This window comes from Pleuronectes platessa, chromosome 15, assembly GCF_947347685.1.
Source record: "Pleuronectes platessa chromosome 15, fPlePla1.1, whole genome shotgun sequence".
Taxonomy (NCBI): domain Eukaryota; kingdom Metazoa; phylum Chordata; class Actinopteri; order Pleuronectiformes; family Pleuronectidae; genus Pleuronectes; species Pleuronectes platessa.
The window spans coordinates 20,931,876-20,954,024 of record NC_070640.1 but is presented as its reverse complement, the minus strand read 5'-3'; the positions used below and the strand labels follow the sequence as shown (position 1 = coordinate 20,954,024).

Below are 22,149 nucleotides of genomic sequence, written 5' to 3'. Positions count from 1 at the left end.
TTGGACTGGTCTAAATGCTATACAGAGCAACAAATGCATGGTTAGTCCCGGATCTTACTCGTTCTCAGTGTTTGCCCGTTCAAGGCTTCCTGCAGCCGATGTCATGTTTAGTTTATGATTTCATGTGCGGCTTAAACAGATCACTTTTTGGCAATTTCCAGTCAAGCATCCCTACCTCCAAAACACATGCAATTCAGTCCATTCATTAGCAATCCATGGTGGATGCTATCAGAGTCAGTCAACAGCCACTCAATGTGTATCAGGGCCAATTAAGACCAATCAAGCCTATTAGCCATCATAATGTCAGCAGACAGCGATGAGGACGAAGCACATAATGAGGCCTCACTGAAGAGAAGTGGTAAATGGTCTTGTGGTCACTGTGCAGTCTCCAGCAGACTAACCATGAGGATATCCCTTCTTCCTCTAGTCTCTATTTCTTTTATCTTATTTACTCATCTGCAATCCATCCCCCCCGCTCGCTCCTCTGTACAGAAGTCCACCCAGTCTGCAGGCATCCATTTGGTATCATGCTCCACGTCCAAGCCAATTGTGCAGCTAAGAGAATTATTTCAGTACATTGCAGGCTGCCAGTGAACCAGTCATCTTTGTGCATTCACCACAACCCACCCTCCCCCCACACCCATGCAGCCCGTTTCTTCCCCTAGCGCCCACTTACATTGTGCCTCCAGGGCAAGGGAGCTATGCACAACCCGGCTCCTCTTCTGTTGTCTGGCCCTCGTGGCCCCATTGAGCTGGGCGTGCCCCATGGCTTATACACTAGCCTTCCAGGAAGCCAGTGACAAAGTGTGGGGTGAAATGTAGACGAACATCCCTGTGTTCTCTAAATATGCTATGTTACTGAGGATGAGGCCAGTTAATGTGGACAGACGGAAAGAAATGTTGACTTACAGATTTTCATATTTAAAGAAAATGTCAGAATCACATAGGGACAGAATGAACATAATCCGCCTATTGCGAAATCCAAAGCAGTTCAATCAGTCAAACCTCAGATTTCCTAAAAGCAATAACTTACAACTTTTATAGACTTAAAGATAACATGAATTTCATTGTGCTGAAGTAACTGTAATGCATTTCATCACGTGTCACATCTCACTGAACCTCTGCTGTGGTTCATTCTTTGATCTCTGATGAATAGTCCCACACTGAAGAAGCAATTCTGTTATAATTGATAAATGTGTTAACATTATTCTCCTGGCTCCTCCGTTGGGCTAATTCTGTTTCCCACATCACTAAGACTTAGAAACATTTGTGTCTTTTTTTTGGCCCTGCATTGCGACATTCAAGGCGTGATTGTGTAATCATCATCATACTCCTGTGAAAATCAATAGCAGGTCCATGTTCTATTCCTGGCTACTAGAAATGGCCCTTTTTTCGAAGAGTGGAGCCTGGAGATAGAGAGAGCTAGAGAGGAAGGAGGAGAGGGAGGAGGGAGGGAGGGAGGGAGGTGAGGTGGGGAGAGAAGAGGAGAGACTGTCCGATGCTGGTTGGCATGGTAACCTGGCCAGGTGAAAGGGAGCCTGGGAGAAGGGGGGGTTGTCGGGGAGGGGGGTTGCTTTTGTCTCACGGGAGTAGCCTATCAGCAGCCAGCCTATCCCCCACAATCCCCTGCAGGCTTAAATGTATCATCACTGCCCTCTGGGTTGCTGTGGAGGAACAGGGCTCTCCTCACCTCCACATAAAAGACACATTGTGCCGTGCAGAAAACACACACTGTGCGCTCCGCGGCTGTTCTTTGGTTTTCTCAAAAGCTGCAGTGGTGATGTTTTTCTTTTTTGTTTTCCTTTTATACTAAAGTGAGCTCCAGATACAGCAGCAGATTTCTAGGAATAATCCTAGGGTGAAAATAGACACGTGTGGGACTGTAACACACACGACTGGCATCCATCCTCCTCTCATAAACACATCACATTGAATTGGTTTCCATACAGAATCGGTGCATGCATGCTTGTCCTCTGTGTGTCTGCATGTGTGAAGGGTAGTGATCTCTATTTAGTTGTCTATTTACGCTTCATTTGAGCTCATCATCATTGTCGCTTGGTTTACTCTTTAGATCTTTACAGGTATTTAGGTGAAAAGTAATAATAAATCAGTGAGAACCAACTGGACAAGGAAACATATTTTAGTGCGAGAACGTTGTTTAGGATTAAACCCTTTGTGTGTTGTCTCTTTCCTTTTGTCTCTTACCCTTTTTTCTTCACTTTATTATATTCACACATTATTCCCATATTTCCAGTCAGTATTAAAGAAATATATCAACAGAACAATTACAGCGCCACAAATTGTGCCTCAGGGCTGGCTCAGCTGGGCCACTCGCAAACATTAATATTCTTGTTCACATATGCATACACACAGACACAAGTTGTGTTCATGTTTTATTTTCTGTTGAGTGCAGGAACATCCAATGGAAGTGTTAAGTTTCAGCCAATAAATTAATGTATTAATGTATTTATTTTCTGCAGTTCTTACAACTGAAAAGCCACTGCTCTGAATGGCTGAGAGATCAGAAGATCAAAAGAACCTCCCACCACCGACACACACACCAAACCTGAGCTGATTGATCGATTGCAGTTAGTCTACAATTCAATCTAACAAAGCTCAGACTAGCTCCTTTGAGATTTATTTCCCCACATATAAATGTGTAAATTGGATTACAGTGAAAATTTATGAAATATACATTTTCCTTAAAATTGAAAAACCAACAGTATTTCCATTAATAATTTTGCGATTATTACATTGGTGCAGCGCGATCAAACCATTGTATCGGCACATCAATACACATTGTCTGTTGAGCTGTCTAAGTCATGGGAACTACAGTATTAATGTTATCTGTAGCTTTCATGTGTTTCCCTTCCGGATCCTGGATGTTGAAATGCTTTTTGTGTTTACAGCCCAGACACCCTCGACACATCTCTTTTCACTGACCTCCTTTTTGTCACCTAGCACAGTATCCCGATGCGCCGGTGTTAGTGTCAACAACATTGCCCTGTGCTACCTCCCAGCCACTTACAAGGCAAAATGAAAGTAACTGTGCTCTAATACGATAACGTTTACATAAAGCCTCAGCAGTTATTTTTTTTGCCTCACTTATCCAAATGTGTCTCACAAAAAATTCATACTTGTCATGCAAAATAAATCAGCGTTCTTTTCCACAGCCGAGCCCCAAATGGCTGCAGAGTGAATAAGAGATGAGGCTTAAATGTTTGCAACCTCTTGCCTGACACTTCCCATCACATCACTGGAGTCACTCTTTGTGTGTGTGTGTGTGTGTGTGTGTGTGTGTGTGTGTGTGTGTGTGTGTGTGTGTGTGTGTGTGTGTGTGTGTGTGTGTGTGTGTGTGTGTGTGTGTGTGTGTGTGTGTGTGTGTGTGTGTGTGTGTGTGTGTGTGTGTGTGTGTGTGTGTGAGAGTGTGTGTGCTCACAAAAGACAGAAAACGAGAGCATGCAAAAGCTTGAGTGTTTGTGTTTGTGTGTCTGAGCGTGTGTGAGCATCTGGGAGCAGAGGGTTGTTATACACTCGGCTGGGGTGTAATGAGGCATGTTTATAGTTAGTGTGTGTTTAGTGTGGTGTCTTCAGAGTGTTGTTAGATCCACACTGTACCATTTAGGACCCTTAGATACAAGATACACATCATTGAAGGGCAATGTTGCGTTCGTCACAGTTTATTAACAAAGCTTACAATATGTTTGTTGTCTACTCTAATTGGGTTTTATTCCATGATGTTTTTACATTTAAATTTAACAAGTAACAAATTATTAGGATTTTGCATAGTAGTTTGATGAGTAGTTTCCCCTTTGTTGAGTATTACATCAAAATGCCACAGAAACATTGAGACAAGAATACTAAAGCCTCAAAGGATTCAAAATTAAATATATAGTATAAATTCATGATTTAAAAGTCATGTAAAATTCATTAAACTTGTATTCTCATAAAGCTCCTCACAACCACAAGGGTTCTTCTCTGGTTATTTAGACAAATTTGATTTCCGGATATTATTTTTACTTCATAATGACATTTTTCATGCTGGAGGAGTAGTCATCTATCACTTCCCTTTTTCTTCATATCCTTCCTGCCTTCCTCAGTTACGTCAACCACTAACTGGATAACAACCCAAAGAGTAACACAAATTTGTTTTTACAGAGGTGTGAATTTTTCTTTGAGGAATATTATGAATAACCTAAAAACACCTATGTTATTATCCAGGACTTAACCAGCTAACACCAGCTGCTGCTGACAACACTGTCAGGAGATTAGTCTTTGCACCTCGGACAATGTCTATTTCAATTTTGGCAGTCACCAGTAACAGTTTGTCCTCACCTTGCATTCATGACATCCAGTCAGGATATCTGATCATTTGCACGGTGGTCAAAGACGTTTCACCTCCATGCAGAGAAAAACTCTTACTGTGGGGTTCAACAGTATGGAGGCAAGAAAAGTACTGACCCTTATCCTGGCTTGTGCATCAAACTACCCTGTGACTGTAGCAAAGCGGTGATGCAACATTACCCCACGCAACCGCAAGGGTCAGGGAGTTTCTTGCCCCTCGACTTCTCTCCTCCGCTGACACAAGCCGATTATACAGGACATCCAATGAAATGAGACTCTGTGTTTTAGGAGCAAGTGAGTCTATTGTGTAACAACAAACCATCATCAGACAGAGCTGCACACATTGTGATGTTAACTTCTCTTTGGCCTTGAACATGCTATTCAATCACCATTCTTCCTCAGCGTGCTTTTATCATGTTGATCCACAAAGTTTCATTCTTCTCTCTTCACTCTTCCATCACCTTCCACCACTGCTTTATAGTATCTTGTTCTCATTCTTATTCATAGCTGAGTATTTTTCCTGTTACATTACTTAGCAGAACAGCTTAATAGTTGAGTTCTGTCACACGTTCACCATGTGAAGAGTACAAAGGTTTCATCCTTATTATTTAATCTTTCTGTAAGACTCAATTATTGGCAATTTCCTCTGTGCTTACCATATTCACAATTCCTAAAGTGATATTGTGGTAGTAAAAGTAGTATTATTGCTCGTCACCATGTCAACAATGACAATATTCTGTGTATCTCTCACTCCTTCGGGAAGAAACCTTTGCATCCGACTGTAAAACATAAAACAATCAATGGATGTTTGGCTCGACTGGTTATGTAGAGAGGAGGAGAGGGAGGAGGAGGTGAGGTGTTTTTATGCTCTATCATAATGAAAAGAAGTCAGCAGACTGGTAAACAGTAACAGTGCAGGGTATGGTCCATTTACCTTGATGGATGCAATTGCATTTGCATTTGAACCGTATCCATCTTTGAGTGGGGTTTTTCTAATGTGACATATTTTATTTTATTTTATTTTATTATTTTGTATCTATAAGTCTAAACATGTTTGTATTTTTAGATACATCTGCAGCAATGTTTGCAGAGAGAGAGAAGTGCTTAGTGTTGCCCAGTCTCCCTTCTTCCTTCTTCTATGTGGAAGAGTTTTACATAGCTTTGAAAAATTATAATAATTTTTTTATAAGGAAAGGTTGAGTTTTAATAAATTGAAAATGGCTTTACAGTTTATAGCAATATTTGTATATCTCTCTTAATGCTTTATAGAATATTAAAAACTAACCTACACTATGTTTCTTTGATCAACACTCCTGAATGTTTTCCGTGCAAAACAAATCCAACATTAAATCGCCTTCTTTCTCTCTCCACCTTATTTTCACACCAGTCCCGGCCATGATCACATCCTACCCCAACACCACGCTGGCCACGCAGGGTGAGGAGAAGAAGATGAGCTGCACAGCTCACGGTGAGAAACCCATCATGGTGCGATGGGAGAAGGAGGAACGCATCATCAACCCCGAGACCAGCCGCTACGTGGTTTCTGTCAAGGAGGTGGGCGATGAAGTCATCTCGACCCTGCAGGTAGGAGAATTCGCAACTCAGTGCATGTGTAACATTTGAGTTGGGGACAGTTTATTGGATTGCTACTATCCATTACATACAGGAAATGAAGCCATAGCATGAGCAAAATAATTACATTTGAGTTCTATGTGGGTCTAAATCAGTGGTCCCCTGATGGTCAGGACGCCCGCGCTTACTCGTCTAAATTACATTTCAGAGGGTTTTCTAACCCTGCCAAGTATAACCTTGAAGATGTGAAGATATCAAATATTGGCAATTTGTTTTTACATCATGTCGCAATTCCAACCTCCTCTCACGTCTGTGCATCCATCAGATCATGCCCACTGTGAGGGAGGACTCTGGCTTCTTCTCCTGCCACGCCATCAACTCCTTCGGTGAAGACAGAGGAATCATCCAGCTCACAGTGCAAGGTTTGTATACACCTATCTAAACTTCTCAAAAGAGAAACAGCGCATGTAAACTCCCTTTTTAGGAATCACAGACGGTGGAAGTTTGAGTGAAATAACAATCTGCTTATCAACTGTGTGACTTGAAGAGCCCCCGGACCCCCCGGAGGTAGAGATCAGAGAGGTGAAGGACAGGACCATTGCCTTGCGTTGGACTATGGGTTTTGATGGCAACAGCCCAATCACAGGCTTTGATATCGAGAGCAAGAACAAATCAGGTACAAGGAAACATGTTTCTATGATTAGTTGATAGTCCACCAGAATGCACATATTTATTTCACATAGAACTAGATGAAATACTTGCTCATGGTGTTTCCCTGGGTTTTGGTTGATAAATTATCACCCTCTGTCTCAGCACCATCACTTAAATTAGCCGTAATGCACTTAGCGGGATCTGACCTCGCCCCCTGACTGCTGCAACCCCAATAAACCCCGCCCTCTCCCCTCCACAGCTTCCTGGGATACCGCTCAGAAGACCAAAGATGTCTCACCTCAGCTCAACCAGGCCACCATCATCGACCTGCACCCCTCCTCCACCTACAACATCCGCATGTTTGCAAAGAACCTGATCGGCAAGAGCGAGGCCAGCAACGAGCTCACCATCACCACTGACGAAGCAGGTGAGAGGGAACCATAAGAGTATTTCACCTTCAACAATATTGACAGTCTGATTTTGAAGAGCTCAAATGATTTTGCAGATACAGGAATGGCAGAACATTTAGTTTGTAATGACAATCCTAACAAAGAGAAAAGAGCAGTGAGATGGGAGAGCAGGTGGTGAGTAAAAGACAAGAGGCAAAAAGAGGTAAAAGGCCAACAGAGCCAATTCATTAAGAGCCCGGTTACATCAGCTCCATTGGCTCTGTTGCATTATTGAACAAACGCTGACCCCGCACTAAAAGCAGAACTTTTCAATTAGCGGCCTCAGTAGTAAATGTCACACTACAGTCAATAGACTGCGGCTGAAGCTCTCTACGCCTTCATCTCCCCCCTCTGCCCCCTCCTCACAGAGCCACACTCACTCGTTGTAATCTTTGAGACAGCTGTTGGATGTGTGAGGTTTTGTGACGTTCATGTGTTGGTGATCTGATCGCAGCTCCTGATGGACCCCCTCAGGACGTGCAGCTCGAAGCCCTCTCCTCTCAGAGCATCCGCGTCTCTTGGAGGGTGAGTTAATCCAAACGCTGTGGGTTCAAAACGTGTGTGTGTTACTATGAAGTGAGAATGTAGCTGAGTCCAAATAAGTCAAATTAGAGAGGACAGCGCTGATCTTTCCTTATTGGCCAAGAATTACTCTTTTCAATCTACAAAATAAATCAGTGCTGTTTAACTCCTGGACATCATTTAGTCATTTAACCTACTGCTGCTCCAGAGGAGCTGCTCAGCGGCAAACTGTAGAAGACTGAAGCCCCCAGGTGTGACTTTATTTTACTGTGTGAATGTAAATCAGGCAAACAGCATGCGTGCACAGTTGGTTGTTCCTGTATAAATACTGTGTGGTTGTGTGCAGGTGTTGAGTAGCTACTGTATTTGAGGAATTATCAGTCTTCTTCTCTCGTAGTTTTTCGTGAGGTAACACATTTATGATAAGTCTTGATTCATTTTCAATTGTGTGCAATTTTTAAACCGTAGATTGTGTCATGCTGAGTTAATAAAAATATGTAATGAATATTAAGTGGCACCAGAGTGTATCTACAATACATTATGTGGTTCCATGCATCCCGACCATATCTGTCTTTTCACATTGAACAGTCAGATTTGAATGCATCATACTGGGTGTTTTCAGGTGTGTTTTGGTCTCCACATGTAATTGGATAACCCAGGATGCATCTCAGTGTCAGGGGAGAACAGGGAAAACAACTGAGGGTACCTCCCTGGACCTTGTAAGGTCTAGGGAAGGAAAAGTACTCAAAGGAGAGCACAACCACCATGAATAGAGTTACTGTAATATTTAAATGTCAAAAGGTGATAAAACTAATGTTGGCAGTGAATGCAAAGAATCTGTAAGTTTGTTGTCTAACAAAATGTAGTACTTTTGTACCCAAGTACTAAAAAACTTGGCCATTCATCCCCACTGTCTCAAATACTCTTTGTCACTGCTCTCTCAGCCTCCCAAGAAGCACCTCCAGAACGGGGCCATCCGAGGCTACCAAGTTGGCTACAGAGAGTACAGCTCAGGTGGAAACTACCAGTTCAGTGTGATCAGCGTGGAAACCACAGGGGACAATTCAGAGAGCCTGGTGCTGGATAACCTGAAGAAGTTCACCCAGTATGGAGTCGTGGTGCAGGCCAGCAACAGCGCTGGGACTGGGCCCTCTTCCACAGAGGTGGCCGCTACCACACTAGAGGACGGTAAGACGAGAGGATGTGGAGACAGATTTTAAAGTGGAATATTGTGTTAAAAAAAATAACAAGCAAAATATGGAAGTAAAAGTCTCAGAATAAAACTCTTAAAAAGAGATATGCTTGAAATTTTCGTTGCACCAAACACGCCACGTGATGTATTTATCCCATGTTTTCTTTACCCTGGTGTAGCTGACACAGTGTGGTTTAATCTCAGGGAGATTTGTGAGGATATATCACAATCTAGTGGAGATCAGTGGGTACTGCCACCTAAAACTCTTCTGTCAGTCCAGTGGTGTCTTACTCAAAATCCCCTGATTTCATTGCTTGTTCTCTGGTTTAACTCTTCAGTGCCCAGTCGTCCTCCAGAGAACGTCCAGGCCACAGCCACGTCTCCAGAGGTCATCTCCCTGTCCTGGCTGACCCCTCCCAAAGACGCTCTGAACGGCAACCTGCTGGGATTTAGGGTCATCTACTGGGCCAACCTGCCTGATGGAGGTACACAGTAACACCTACATGTTTCTAAATAACAAGGCATACCAAAGGCATAACCGTCACTTTGTCTGTGTCATACATCCTCTCTGTGCCATAGAGAAATAAATTGCTTTCGAGCTTACATTAACAATTACATCAGGTATTTTACATTAGCAGATATTAATAGCTACGTTGCCAGGAATCCACAAATGTGACCAAAGTATTAAGGGAAAAAGCAAACAGAACAAACAGTATATACAGACACAAGCATTTTCATCACCCTGACAGTCTTGGTCTGCATCTGCTCTCAGACAGGACCAATCAGACCGTCTGACACACACCATGTATTTGATCCAAATTATAAAACACCATAAACTCAATAAAAAGGGTATACATGAGTCTTATTATGACAACATTTAAATAAAGTATTATTAACAAATATATTGCTTTCCCGAAATTTAAATTACATTGGTTTTCTGAGCAGTATACCACATTTACTGTTTTGACTGGTAAATGTAGAAAACCAAAAGGTTCCCAAACAGAAGAGACTAAAGAGAGCGACTGACCTTGGTGTTTCAGTTGTCTCCAACTGAATCATTAATACGTCATTTCCTAACATAAGAATAAATTGTGCTTACTGTGAAGTAAGTGCTATTGTCCGTCCTGGGAGAGGGATCCCTCACATGTGGCTCTCTCTGAGGTTTCTACATATTTTTACCCTGTTAAAAGGGTTTTTAGTAGTTTTTCCTTACTCTTGCTGAGGGTTAAGGACAGAGGATGTCACACCCTGTTAAAGCCCTATGAGATGAATTGTAATTTGTGAATATGGGCTATACAAATAAAATTTGATTGATTGATAAAGGAAGCATAAACTACAAATTTACAGTGGATTGTGGGTATTTGAGTCCTCTACTGTTGCGCCAATGTCTGTGTGGTCCTGTGGAAGTGAGGCAGCATGGCATGCCATTGTCACATGCCAGGTTTGTGTCAGTAGGATTGGTTGTGACAGCGTGATTACCTTTGACCCCTGCCCTGTCACATCATGTTGGCCTGCCTATACAGACTCTCTGGGCCTGACAGCTAGGACTAGTTTGCATGGTAACAGTCTGTAACTCAGTGAGCGATTGGTCAAATCATAACTTACATGCTCTTATTCATGTGTGTGAATGTGTGGGGGTCGGTATGCTACACAATTACAGATATGGGCAATTCATCATTATGAGATTATGTGTTGACAGAATATATTCTCATTGACCAGCAGAGGGGGATATAAAGCCTTTCTAACACACTGGTGCAGGCTAAATCACTATACCAGTGATATGTGAATCAGCTTGGCTGCATACACTGTTTCTGCTGTTGTCATTGTCTGTATCATGTCCACAAAACAGTGTCATGTGTATTGTGTTAGTTTAAATGTCTCGTATTTAAATTCCTTGTTTTGTTTTGCAAACATCATGTGAGACCCTTTTTTTCCTCAAATTGATTGTCTTGGTAACATTACTTCATATCAAGACGAGAGTTCAACACACATATGCAACACACACACACACACACACACACACACACACACACACACACACATTTGTGTAAAATGTTTTTATTGTGTTTTAAAACGTTTGCAGTCCTGTAGGTGAGATGGTATTCCTGTTGTTTTAATTGCTCATTAAAGCCAGAGAAGAAGAGCTGCAGCTGGTCCCATAGGTCTCTGTAGAGGAGAAAAAGGAGAGGGAGAAGTAAACGGTGTGAAGAAGGGATATGGACAGAGAGCAGTGACACATCAATAATTCAAACCCTCACAGCTGAGGTAGCAGGTTGCCAGTCAAGGCCTGACACCACAGCAGACCTTGGATCTAGGGTTGTTTAAACTTTGTTATCAAATATGAAATTATATCCAAGGCTCTTCTATGACAGCCCAGGCCCTGACATCTATTTATATATGTGATCGGCCCTATGATATATGGGTCACATGTTTGGGCCTGTGTCATCTTCTCATATCGCTGGATTATTTACGATAAGAGAGTTGTATTGGATTAGGCCTTTGACTGGAGGTGTCATCACAGAATTTAACTGTATCCCTGCATTCTCTCCTCTGCTGCTTTCTGCTCATCAGAGCTTGGAGAAATCAGGAACGTGACGACCTCCAAGCCCTCTCTAGAGCTGGATGGACTGGAGAAGTACACCAACTACAGCATCCAGGTGTTGACCTTCACCAGAGCAGGAGATGGTGTTCGCAGCGAGCAGATTTACACCCGCACCAAGGAGGACGGTAGGACATTTAAATTCCTTCTACAAAGAAAGGGCCCAATCTACTGACTTACTCACTACAGTGAGAGATGGACTCGTTTCTCTGGGGTCACAATGTCTTGAGAACCTCCACCTCCGACCCCTCAGCCACTACATACAGAGACGTCTTAAACAAACACACATATGACATACCTTTGTTAAGCTAAGTTATTTAGGTTGTCTAGGACTCCAGTAGCAGCACACACACACTATAGATTATAGATTTGGTAATAAATGTGTTGGTAAAACCAACATTTGTTTCCTCAAAGAGAACATTTAAGTGCCTTATGTCTTTAAAATGTAGAAATTTCAGTTTGAAACTATTGTAATAACCGAAACGTGTACTGTACGTTAAGCAGTAAGTCCTGTAGAATATAACATCTGTCTGTTTTTTATCTTCATCTTTTCCTTTTAGTTCCTGGTCCTCCGGCAGGTGTGAAGGCAGCAGCTGCGTCCAACGCTGTGGTGTTTGTGTCATGGCTTCCTCCTTTCAAAGTGAACGGCATCATCAGGAAATACACCGTCTTCTGCTCCAACCCACACCCCACGGTAACACCTTTAAAGAATATAAGAAATCAGATGTTCAGTATTTTGACTTTAACGTCTTTGAATATTGGAGATTCCAGATTCACCAGGTAGCCTGAAGCATGACTCCAAATTAATGCTAAGGAGACATGACACATCTAATCAGTGCTTTCCACTGGCCCCTAAAATGATTACGACAGGCTTAACACCATTTTGAAAAGCACTTTGAGTGGTCATTACTCTCAGAAAAGCTCTATATAGATACAGACTGTTTACCATAATGTGAGCAAGCACATAGCAAATAGTGCTGCCCACATCAACGCAATGCAGCAATGGAGCAAAACACCAAGATGGAGATATCTTATGTTATCTTGGGAGGTGTAAAAATAACTTCGGTGGGACAAATGAGAAAATGGCGGACCGCCACAGTGGGAAACGCTGTCATCAAACTATTTACTCTTTAAAAGTAAATGAACATGGGAAATAATTGTTTTATCTGCAGCCGCATGTGAGACAGTCGTGGATGTTTTTCCTCACCCAGGTGAGCAGTGAGTTCGAGGCTGCCCCAGATGTGTTCTTCTACCGCATCCCCAACCTGAGCAGGAACCGGCAGTACAGCATCTGGGTGGTGGCCGTCACCGCTGCAGGCCGTGGAAACGCCAGTGAAATCATCACCGTCAAACCCATGGCTGAGGGTAGGTGAAGTCTTATGGACTCTACCAAGTTTGTGTGAGAGTTTCCATTGTTTAAGGTTTTACCAGGACACGAATGCACAGTGCAGAAGTTTGAATGCTAACAGCATCTCTTGGTAGTGATTACCCTGTGTGACCCTTTTCTCCTCAACTCACTGCACCCATGTGGATGCTGAAAAAGTAGACTGGCAGGGGAACATGAGCTGAGTGTAAATCTCTCGTTGTTTGGCCCTGTCAGCGTTATCATGCTTGGTGAGGGCTGATAAGCTGATTGCATATGCTGATAGGTCCCATAGTGTCTGGAGTGAGGACCCACAGTGCCTGGGACATGCACACCCTGTCTGAGGTCTAGGTGATGGATGCTCTCTCCTCTCTGCCGCACGGCTCCTAGAGAGAGAGAAACACCATCACACTCTGTCCCCAGAGTCTGTGACGTTAGGGGCTTAGTGAGGACAACAAATGTGAAAATGTGAAAAACTGTCTGTAATCATTTAGAAAAACTACAAAATTTGTATTTGCTGACGCATCTCCTGAGTTGCCTGATGAAGCATGTGTGTGCTTTTGTAGCTCCGGCTCGGATTCTGACCTTCAACAGGACAGTGACGACTCCCTGGATGAGGGACATCGTGCTGCCTTGTAAAGCAGTAGGTGATCCATCTCCAACCATCAAGTGGCTAAAGGAGATGTGAGTTTCTGTCACAGCTATGAAGCTATGAAGTATTAGATGATTAATAAATACATGCATACATCTTCTGAGACATTTCAATTTGTCTCTCTTCAAAAACATGCAGCTAATTCTAAACACATCTGTTTTTCAGCAATGGCACCCCAGCACCTGTTGTGATTGACAGCCGACGCAGCGTCCACGGTAACGGCAGCCTCGTTATTCGCACAGTGAAGGCAGAGGATTCTGGGAACTACACGTGTGTGGCCAGTAACAGCTTTGGGTCGGACAAGATCGTCCTCAACCTGCAGGTTCAAGGTAAAAAACACAACGTGTGGACAAGTGCCACATCTAGGACTGTATAAAGAAGTGTCTTGACCGCCACCTGGTGGCTTGCTGGAGTATAAGTCATAAACTCTGCCTCCTCCATGTTAGCAGGTAGGACGTGGACCTAACTAAACAGACAAAGTTAACAACAGATACATTTGAGGTAGTTGTGGTCACGCTGTGTGCCCCATGTTAAGTGTTTCAATAAGTGTGGTCTTGATTTCTTATTTCATGCTATAAAAACGTGGGTGAAATGTCATGATTGACATCTGACACTGACTGGTGATTGGTCAATCACATGTATCGGTGGGACCTTGCCCGACCTGAATGCTGCAAAGTCTCTGGCTGCAAAGTCCTTGCCTCAAGGTGGCAGCGTTCTTGCCGGGGATATTTTCCCCTAATTTCTGGATAGCAGGAGGAAGTCGAGTTCCGTGTTCCATCTTTATACACAGTCTGTGGTTTCTACCCTCAGCACACAGCTGGTGATTTGATTCTTGTCAACCTTTTTTGGAGGCAAATGAAACTTTGTGTGTGTTCAGATTGTTGTACATTGTTTTTGTCGAAAGACTAATCTTAGTGACCATAATCAAAGTAATTTTAGAGCTTTGCATGTTTTTTTTCCTTTAGTTCCACCTGACCAGCCTCGTCTCACTGTGACCAAGACAACCACCACCTCTATAACGCTCTCCTGGATCCCAGGGGACAATGGAGGCAGCTCCATACGAGGTCAGACTCTCACCACTATGCATATTCTTCACCTTTTGCCTAGTTTTTGTTCTTTTTGTCATCCCCCATCCTGTACTCTTCTTCAGGCTACATTCTGCAGTACTCGGAGGATAACAGTGAGCAGTGGGGTAACTTTGCCATCAGTCCCAGTGAGCGCTCTTATCGGCTAGAGAACCTCAAGTGTGGCACCTGGTACAAATTTACCCTCACGGCCCAGAATGCAGTGGGGCCAGGACGCATCAGTGAGATCATTGAAGCAAAGACTCATGGGAAAGGTATACATTTTTAAGAAATTGCACGTTAGAGAACTCTTGCATCTGAAATTTGAGTGTGTGAAAGAGGTTTTTCTCAATGATGTGCAAAACACTTCTCAAAGGATTTTTTTCTGTTGTAGTATTTTTTTGCATCCAACACCCATTGGGTAACTTTAGCAAAATAGAGACCTGGACAGACATTATTAGTGTCATCCTTGGATTTACTGAAACTTTTGTCCATGCTTTGCAGTTTTTTCATTTCTCAAGGACGCATTCCTCCTGACTTCACATACTGAGGCTTTGTTTCCCTCTACAGAACCTCAGTACTCTAAAGAACAGGAGCTCTTCACGAGCATCAACGCCACCCGGGTCAAGATCAACCTGAATGGCTGGAATAACGGTGGATGCCCCATCACCTCGTTCACCCTGGAGTATCGGTCTGTAGAAGCACCAGCGTGGACCACAGCACAGCGCACCTCCATCACAAAGAGCTACGTCCTGTACGACCTGCAGGAGGCCACCTGGTACGAGCTGCAGATGAAGGTTTACAACAGCGCCGGCTACGCAGAGAAGAGAGTCAAGTTTGCGACGCTCAGCTACGATGGCAGTAAGTTCATATTTCATCCTGACTTTAGTGGCTGCAGCTTAGATTGTGTGTCGCTGGCTATGACACCACCCTCAATCCCACTGAATGCAACCACATCAGATCATTTTAATGATCTCCGTTGAGATAAAGGATAATTGCAACCCTGGGAGATCAGTGGTATTCTACCACCACCACCACTTCTGTACTTTGTTCCCACCCTCACTGACACGCTGCAGCTGCTGAAGAGAAAAATCAGGCTCAGCACATCACTTTGAAGGATGGGCTCAGTCTCGAGTGCAGCTGGGTAGAATAGGAGCTGGGGTTTTATTGCAAGTTCAGCAAGAGGTTGAGCGATATTAGCAGATTGCAGCTTCTTGTGGTGGAACCGTGCACATGACCAGTGTTTTGCCAGTTCACACTTAAGAAGAACAAGCTCGAGGCTCAGTTGAACCAGTTTACATTCAAAGTTCACAATTTTGAATTTTGAACTAAGTTCGCAGTCTCAAAAAAAAAAGTCAGTTCACGTTCAGTTTTTTAACCTCTTGAAGCACACCAGGTTGCGTGTTGGTATTACAGACAGTGAAAAGTTCATTTATATCAGAGGAGGTTCTAATTGAGCCTCCTCCACAAACACACAACACCAGACTCCACAGATTCCAGTGGTTTTAGACCTAAACTCTTTAATTCTGCTTCTCTGTTGTGGCACAGATAATGTTGAGATGTTGTGCCATGGTTAGAGGTTTTGGGCTACAAGGGTTATTACGTGTAAAACTTTTTATTAGGTGAAATAAAATCTTTCATTTTATAGCACTGTAAAACATGAGCGTTGCTCAGTCCCCTGATAGTGATGGACGCTCATTTATTGAATACTTAGGTGTAAAGCTCCTGAAAAGAAGAGTTCCTGTTTTTCAGAAGTGCCACCATCTGTTATAACATAATAACATATGACTCCTGCACAGGTACCATTGCACCACTGGTGAAGGCACCCAATGTGAGTGAGGACCACTCACGGGGGGGCGAAGGTTTGAAGATGATGGTCACCATTTCCTGCGTTCTGGTGGGCATCGTTGTAATCTTCATCGGGCTGCTGGTGCTGAGGAGGAGGAGGAGGGAGCAGAGGCTCAAGAGGCTCCGAGGTGAGACGAGGGTGCCGTGTGAATATGTTTGTCTCTGGTCACTCACATGACGTATTTAAGCTGCTGCTGTTAAGTGTTTAACAAGTGAGATGACGTTTTCTCTTTGTTTTCCAGATGCTAAAAGTTTGGCTGAGATGCTCATGAGGTAAAGCTGCAGACCAATTTGACTGTTTTGCTTTAGTATCTCAGAATGAAGACGTTTTTCACACGTTTTTGTTTTGTCCTCCACAGTAAAAACACACGCCCAGCTGAGCCCATTAACAAACAGCAACAGACGCTCCGCATGCACATCGACATCCCCAGAGCCCAGCTCCTGATCGAGGAGAGAGACACCATGGAGACTGTTGGTATGCACACTGACAGTTTTCTGCCTCTGACAAACAACAAGCAGCTTTTTTTAGTCATACAGGAAATGAACTTGGTTATGGAAATCCTGAGGTTGTTTTTTGTGTTGCTGTCCCACAGATGACAGGTCCACTGTGCTACTGACCGATAACGACTTCGGGGAGACCCAGAAGCAGAAGTCGTCCACAGTCACTCACACGGTCCACTACCAGTCGCTGTCCCAGGCCACCGGGCCGCTGGTAGATGTGTCCGATGCCCGACCAGGAACCAGTAAGTCCAGTACGGACTCCTTTTTTAAAGACTTCATCACGCAGAAGTTGTACATAGGGTTTTATTTTGTTTTCTATTGGTTTCCAGTCATGCACCTATTCCCAGTACCTTTTGACTTTGTTACTTTTCTCTGGCTTGCCTCTTTTATTGATGGTGCTTGCTGCATGTGTAGATGACTGCACAGAACAAAGTGAAGTGAGCTAGTTCAGGCTTAAGCTGTTGCCCGTATGTTGCCTCATCTGAAACCTCTGCTGTTGATTACTGCTGCTGCTCTTCAAGTAGCATTTCAGTAGCTCCGCCTCTACTGCATCTGCCTGTAGCTGCAGTCCACGTTCCACTTCAGGAGGAGTCTCATCTCCACCTGCTGTGTTGAGCTTAGTGTTTCCTTATCTAAGGAGATCAGAGGATTCTACTTTCAAATAATAAATATTTCCACATGGTAAATGTTTTTTTATTTATATAGCGCTTTTCAAGTCTTGATGACCACTCAAAGCGCTTTACAGTACAGTTTAACATTCACCCATTCACACACACATTCATACAGTGCATCTATTTGCAGCACTTTTGTTATTATATTTGGGGCCACTCAGGGTTCAGCATCTTACCCAAGGACACTTCTGCATGCAGATGGGTCAGACTGGGGATCGAACTGCCGACCTTCAGGTTGGAGGACGAGCACTCTACCCCTCAGCCACAGCCGCCCCTGAAATGACTGACTGGAGAATGGCCTTCAGCCTCCTTCCCTTAGTGTAGATCAGTGCAGTCCCTGTTCTAAACCTGGCCGTTCGTTTCGCCTGTGTTAATGCTGGTTGCAGGTTTCCCTCTGAAACTGTAATAGTGACCCGTAGTAAATGAGCCGTGGCGAGTAAAGACAAGCTAAGCTGCTGGACTCACTCCACAGAACCCTGAAGCTGCACAAAGAGCTGTTCACCTGTCTATTCAAAGTTAAGTGAAGCTCAACTCAAAGTTCGCAGAGCCCTGAACTGGAGAATCAGCTGTCGTGAACTTACTGGTGTCACGATAGATCGCCATAAGTTGATGAGCTCCAGTTCCCAGCCACCGCAGCTTTAGAACACTGGTCCCCTGTTTAGTCAAATGTGTTTAATATTGAACACATAACAATTGTGAAGCTGATATGATGAAGGGTTCACGAGATAAACAGTCCACTTACAGATGGACAGATTTCGGGAATTAATAGATAGAAGATCTATAGTTTTAAATAAATAGGTAAGACAGCATAGTGGGATATTCCACAGATGGTCAGTTATTTCTATAGTCCACAGAACCACATTATGTCTATGTTTATATCACTCCTGAAGTGGCTGTCAGTTGTGAGCTGGTTATGATTTCTATTTGTGTCCAGAAGGGAAGTTGTTGGTTTGGATCAGTTGGTGATGACCGTGGCTGCAGGGGCTTTGATGACCACCTCATTATCTTTATTGAACTTTCCGTCCTCTCCACGTTTAATTTCCAGACCCCACTGCCCGCCGCACAGCCAAAGCCGGCCCAGCTGCTCGCAACCGCTACGCCAGCCAGTGGACGCTGAACCGACCACACCCCCCGGTCTCCTCCCACACCCTCAGCACTGACTGGAGGCTGCCCACACCCAGGGTCGCAGGTTCAGTCGACAAGGAGAGTGACAGCTACAGCGTCAGCCCATCTCAGGACACAGGTAAACAGTCTAGACGTAGTATCTTTAAATGTTTGTTACAACACTTCTCTTCATCTCTAACAACAAACCAATATCAGCTGTCTTGCAACTTTAACAAAGTCACATTCCAATAATTCTGTCTCTAACACTTGTCACTAATCCCTCCACTAACCCCGGCCCACGTCTAGACCGAGCGAGGAGCAGCATGGTGTCCACAGAAAGCGCCTCCTCCACCTACGAGGAGCTTGCCCGAGCTTACGAGCACGCCAAGATGGAGGAGCAGCTGCGCCACGCCAAATTCACCATCACCGAATGCTTCATCTCTGACACTTCCTCAGAGCAGATGACGGCAGGAACCAACGACTACACCGACAGCTTGACCTCCAGCACGCCGTCCGAATCAGGCATCTGCCGTTTCACTGCTTCCCCGCCCAAGCCTCAGGACGTCAGCCGGGTCATGAACATGGCCGTGCCCAAGGCCCACAGACCGGGTGAGGCCACTCTGTCCAAAGACCATAGATCTGTCTGCCCGAAACCCCCGCGGCTAACTTTAACTACAACTGGCCTCATTATGATGCTGACAACACTAATCACTAAACTCACTCTTTGTGTTAGTTTAAGTTACATCCAACCATTAACAAGATGATGACTGTCTCAGTAAAGTTCTTTTACGGAGAAAATGTGGAGCCATAAAAATGAAAAAACACAATCTGAGTTAAATGCAAAAAGACATGATGAGGAAAAGTATCAGTAAGTAAAAGTCTAATGTAGGAAGCTATGGCTGCTCTAAACCCTAAAGTTGTATTTCTGGCTATGTCCTTAAATACAGCATCCAACTGTTTCCACTGTGGGTGTGGGAGATAGTACATAATCAAAACTTCATCCATTGTGAAGCAAACACCATTTACACTGTGGTAATGAAGAGATAATGTTCATTCCGACACTGGAGACTGCTTGAGGGATTCATGTTCTTTGGCTTTTAAAAATGTGACAAATGTGCAGAATCTGAAGTTAACAAATGTGAGTCCTGGTTTGTGTGAATGTAACATGCTAAACTGTTGAAAGTCGAGCTTGACAGGATTAATATTAACTTCCTGCTGTGCAGTGAAATTACTCATTTTACGAAAGGAGTTTAATACTGTGAGGGGAAGTGTCAGAGGATGGAGGTCAGCGAGGACACAAGAAGATCATACTGAATAGACTCTGTTGGTTTAATACTTATATAAGCTACTGAAGTTTTATTTATCATAAAGTTTTATATAACAAGATGTTATTTAAGGTTACTTTACTTTTCTTAAGCCATAAATGTTGGAGATGAGGTGAGGTTGGACTTGAATGTCTCCATGTGTTTTCTCTTATGTTTAATTCTATGGTCTGTGTCGACCCACAGGGGGCGAGTTGGTTCACCTTCCTCCGTACCTGCGCATGGACTTCCTGTTGAATCGTGGCATGTCCTGCTCGGGGTCGTCCAGGGGCACAGCGAGTGGGGAGAGAGCTGCCATGGGTCAGGCGTGTCTGGAGCCCCAGAAGAGTCGTTCGCTGAAGCGGCCTTCTCGCATGGCGCCCCCAACGCCCACAGAGGCCCCTCAGGCCAGCAGGGACCCAGTACCCCAGTGGCAGCCTGGCTCCGCAGCCACGCTCCCCCACAGAGAGGGCTCGGAGCTGGCCCAGGCCGCCAAGCTCAGCACCTCCCAGGAGTCCCTGCTGGACTCGCGAGGACATCTCAAACAGACCAACAACCCCTACGCAAAGTCCTACACGCTGGTATAACAGCAGGGGCACCTGGGGCGGGACTGGAACTCACTCACACTGGACTTAACACTCAAGTGCAGTAAACTGACTTTCACCACGCAGTTCTGTATATATGTCCCCTCCCTCCAAGGGCGGGGTCACTTTTACTAATCTCCTTTTATTTATTTTAGAACTTTATTATCTTGTTTGTAATTCTTTTTTCTTTTTTTGTTAAGATTTTTTTGTTTCACTTTCACAGAAAAAATTCACTCATCGGAAATGACTCCAGACGGAGCTTTGCCAAACTAATTGAGTAACGAGGGAGCGTTATTTATTCTTCATTCTTGTTAATTCTTTATAATTAATCAGTGATTATTAATTGTTAGTTGTCAGCTATTAATGATCATGAATTATTGATTACCAAATGATCTGTTCTCATCATTGCTACGATGTTTTCATAAGAAGCCGGACATCTTTTGTTTCTGGAGTGGAAGATGACGATTTGGAGTCATGTTTTTTCCTATGGAATATCCTTCTCAAACACTGAATGAAACTTGGGAGAAATCTTGGAATGAAAGCAATTAACACCAGTCCAAACTCCAAGCTGCTCTCCAATTGTTACTTTTTTTGAAGAAAAAAAAATCTATTTCCTATGGATGCATGGGGACTGACCAATTAAAAGACAATGAGGATTACGATCGTGGCTGGACAGCCCAGTCGAGCATTTTGTCACACTATGAAATGATCCAATGTGAAGATTTATTATTCTTATTACTATAAATATATATATAAAAAGAGAAATCACTTTTATTTGTGGATATTACAGGGAAGAATTGATTTGGTTAATAAAGTCCTTAGTCATGTTTGCACATATCTTGTTTTAATTAGGAAATGGAGTCTCTGTTGATCTTTCTCTGTGTCCCATTCTCTGATGGTGCAATATGAAAAAAGATATGAAAAGTATATGAAAAGAATTGCTCTATACTGTACTGTAATGATGAAAAATAACTATGTTGTGAGTATACTTACAGGGCCGGACACACTCCAGCTATGTATTCAGGTGTAGTTTACCACTGCTTGTTTGCCAGGGTGGTAAATGATGTTAGCTAGAACAGGGAGGGTTTAGAGAACTAATGGTTTGCACTTCACAACACCCCGACTCAAGTGTGTCCAGATAGATCCCCCTGCTCTCAGTGCACTAGGTAGAGTCTCCAAGGCTCTCACTGTCCTCAGTAGATTTACTGTTGCTGCATTGCAGTGATGCTCCTCTACAGGGAAAAAAAAAAAAACGTGAGACAATCCAGCAGAATCCCCCCTTCAAACCAAACCTATAATGTCTATGGGAAATATCTAAAAAAAAAATGTGGATATACGTAAGAAGCTGTTTTTTTGTTCCTGTCTGCCCTGGCCCATTTCTGTTCTTTCTGTTTTCTTTGAGTTAGCCTGAAGGGAGAAGAGTTTGATCCAAAATGCTGTGAGGTCATTCTGTCAATTTCTATGATTAGTTTCTATGATTAACTGTCTTCATTATGATTATACATTTTAACAAGGAAAAAAAAAACAATGTCACTTTTTATTTTTAACATGGGTGTTCACCATGGTGGCACTGGAATAAAGAGTAACTAACACAAAAGTTCAAATTTGATTAATAAAATGGCTGTTCCCCAAAGTGTCCTCCACGGCTTTGACATGAGTGACTGGTGTGTGGAGATGAGGCGGATGCACAGAGAGCGGCTCCAGGCTTCGCTCTCTGGCTGGTCGCTGGGTC

At 43.6% G+C, this 22,149-nt stretch overlaps 1 protein-coding gene across 5 annotated transcripts in view; it reads left to right on the top strand.

Moving 5' to 3' along the window:
* Positions 1-20,420, top strand: part of dscama (Down syndrome cell adhesion molecule a) — a 61,581-nt gene extending 41,161 nt beyond the window's left edge. For 2 of the 5 annotated variants that reach the window (XM_053441444.1, XM_053441445.1), the window contains exons 10-31: positions 5,732-5,928; positions 6,242-6,338; positions 6,464-6,592; positions 6,827-6,994; positions 7,471-7,541; positions 8,483-8,726; positions 9,069-9,215; positions 11,302-11,457; positions 11,890-12,023; positions 12,541-12,694; positions 13,259-13,376; positions 13,510-13,673; positions 14,310-14,408; positions 14,495-14,683; positions 14,979-15,269; positions 16,208-16,384; positions 16,499-16,529; positions 16,616-16,731; positions 16,850-17,008; positions 18,474-18,671; positions 18,839-19,141; positions 20,041-20,420. In XM_053441444.1, the coding sequence (XP_053297419.1) occupies positions 5,732-5,928; positions 6,242-6,338; positions 6,464-6,592; positions 6,827-6,994; positions 7,471-7,541; positions 8,483-8,726; positions 9,069-9,215; positions 11,302-11,457; positions 11,890-12,023; positions 12,541-12,694; positions 13,259-13,376; positions 13,510-13,673; positions 14,310-14,408; positions 14,495-14,683; positions 14,979-15,269; positions 16,208-16,384; positions 16,499-16,529; positions 16,616-16,731; positions 16,850-17,008; positions 18,474-18,671; positions 18,839-19,141; positions 20,041-20,420 (3,722 nt within the window). Of the gene's footprint in view, positions 1-5,731; positions 5,929-6,241; positions 6,339-6,463; positions 6,593-6,826; positions 6,995-7,470; positions 7,542-8,482; positions 8,727-9,068; positions 9,216-11,301; positions 11,458-11,889; positions 12,024-12,540; positions 12,695-13,258; positions 13,377-13,509; positions 13,674-14,309; positions 14,409-14,494; positions 14,684-14,978; positions 15,270-16,207; positions 16,385-16,498; positions 16,530-16,615; positions 16,732-16,849; positions 17,009-18,473; positions 18,672-18,838; positions 19,174-20,040 lie in introns of all 5 variants that reach the window. The other 3 variants (XM_053441446.1, XM_053441447.1, XM_053441448.1) reach the window with 3 other exon arrangements.
* Positions 20,421-22,149: the final 1,729 nt, after the last annotated feature.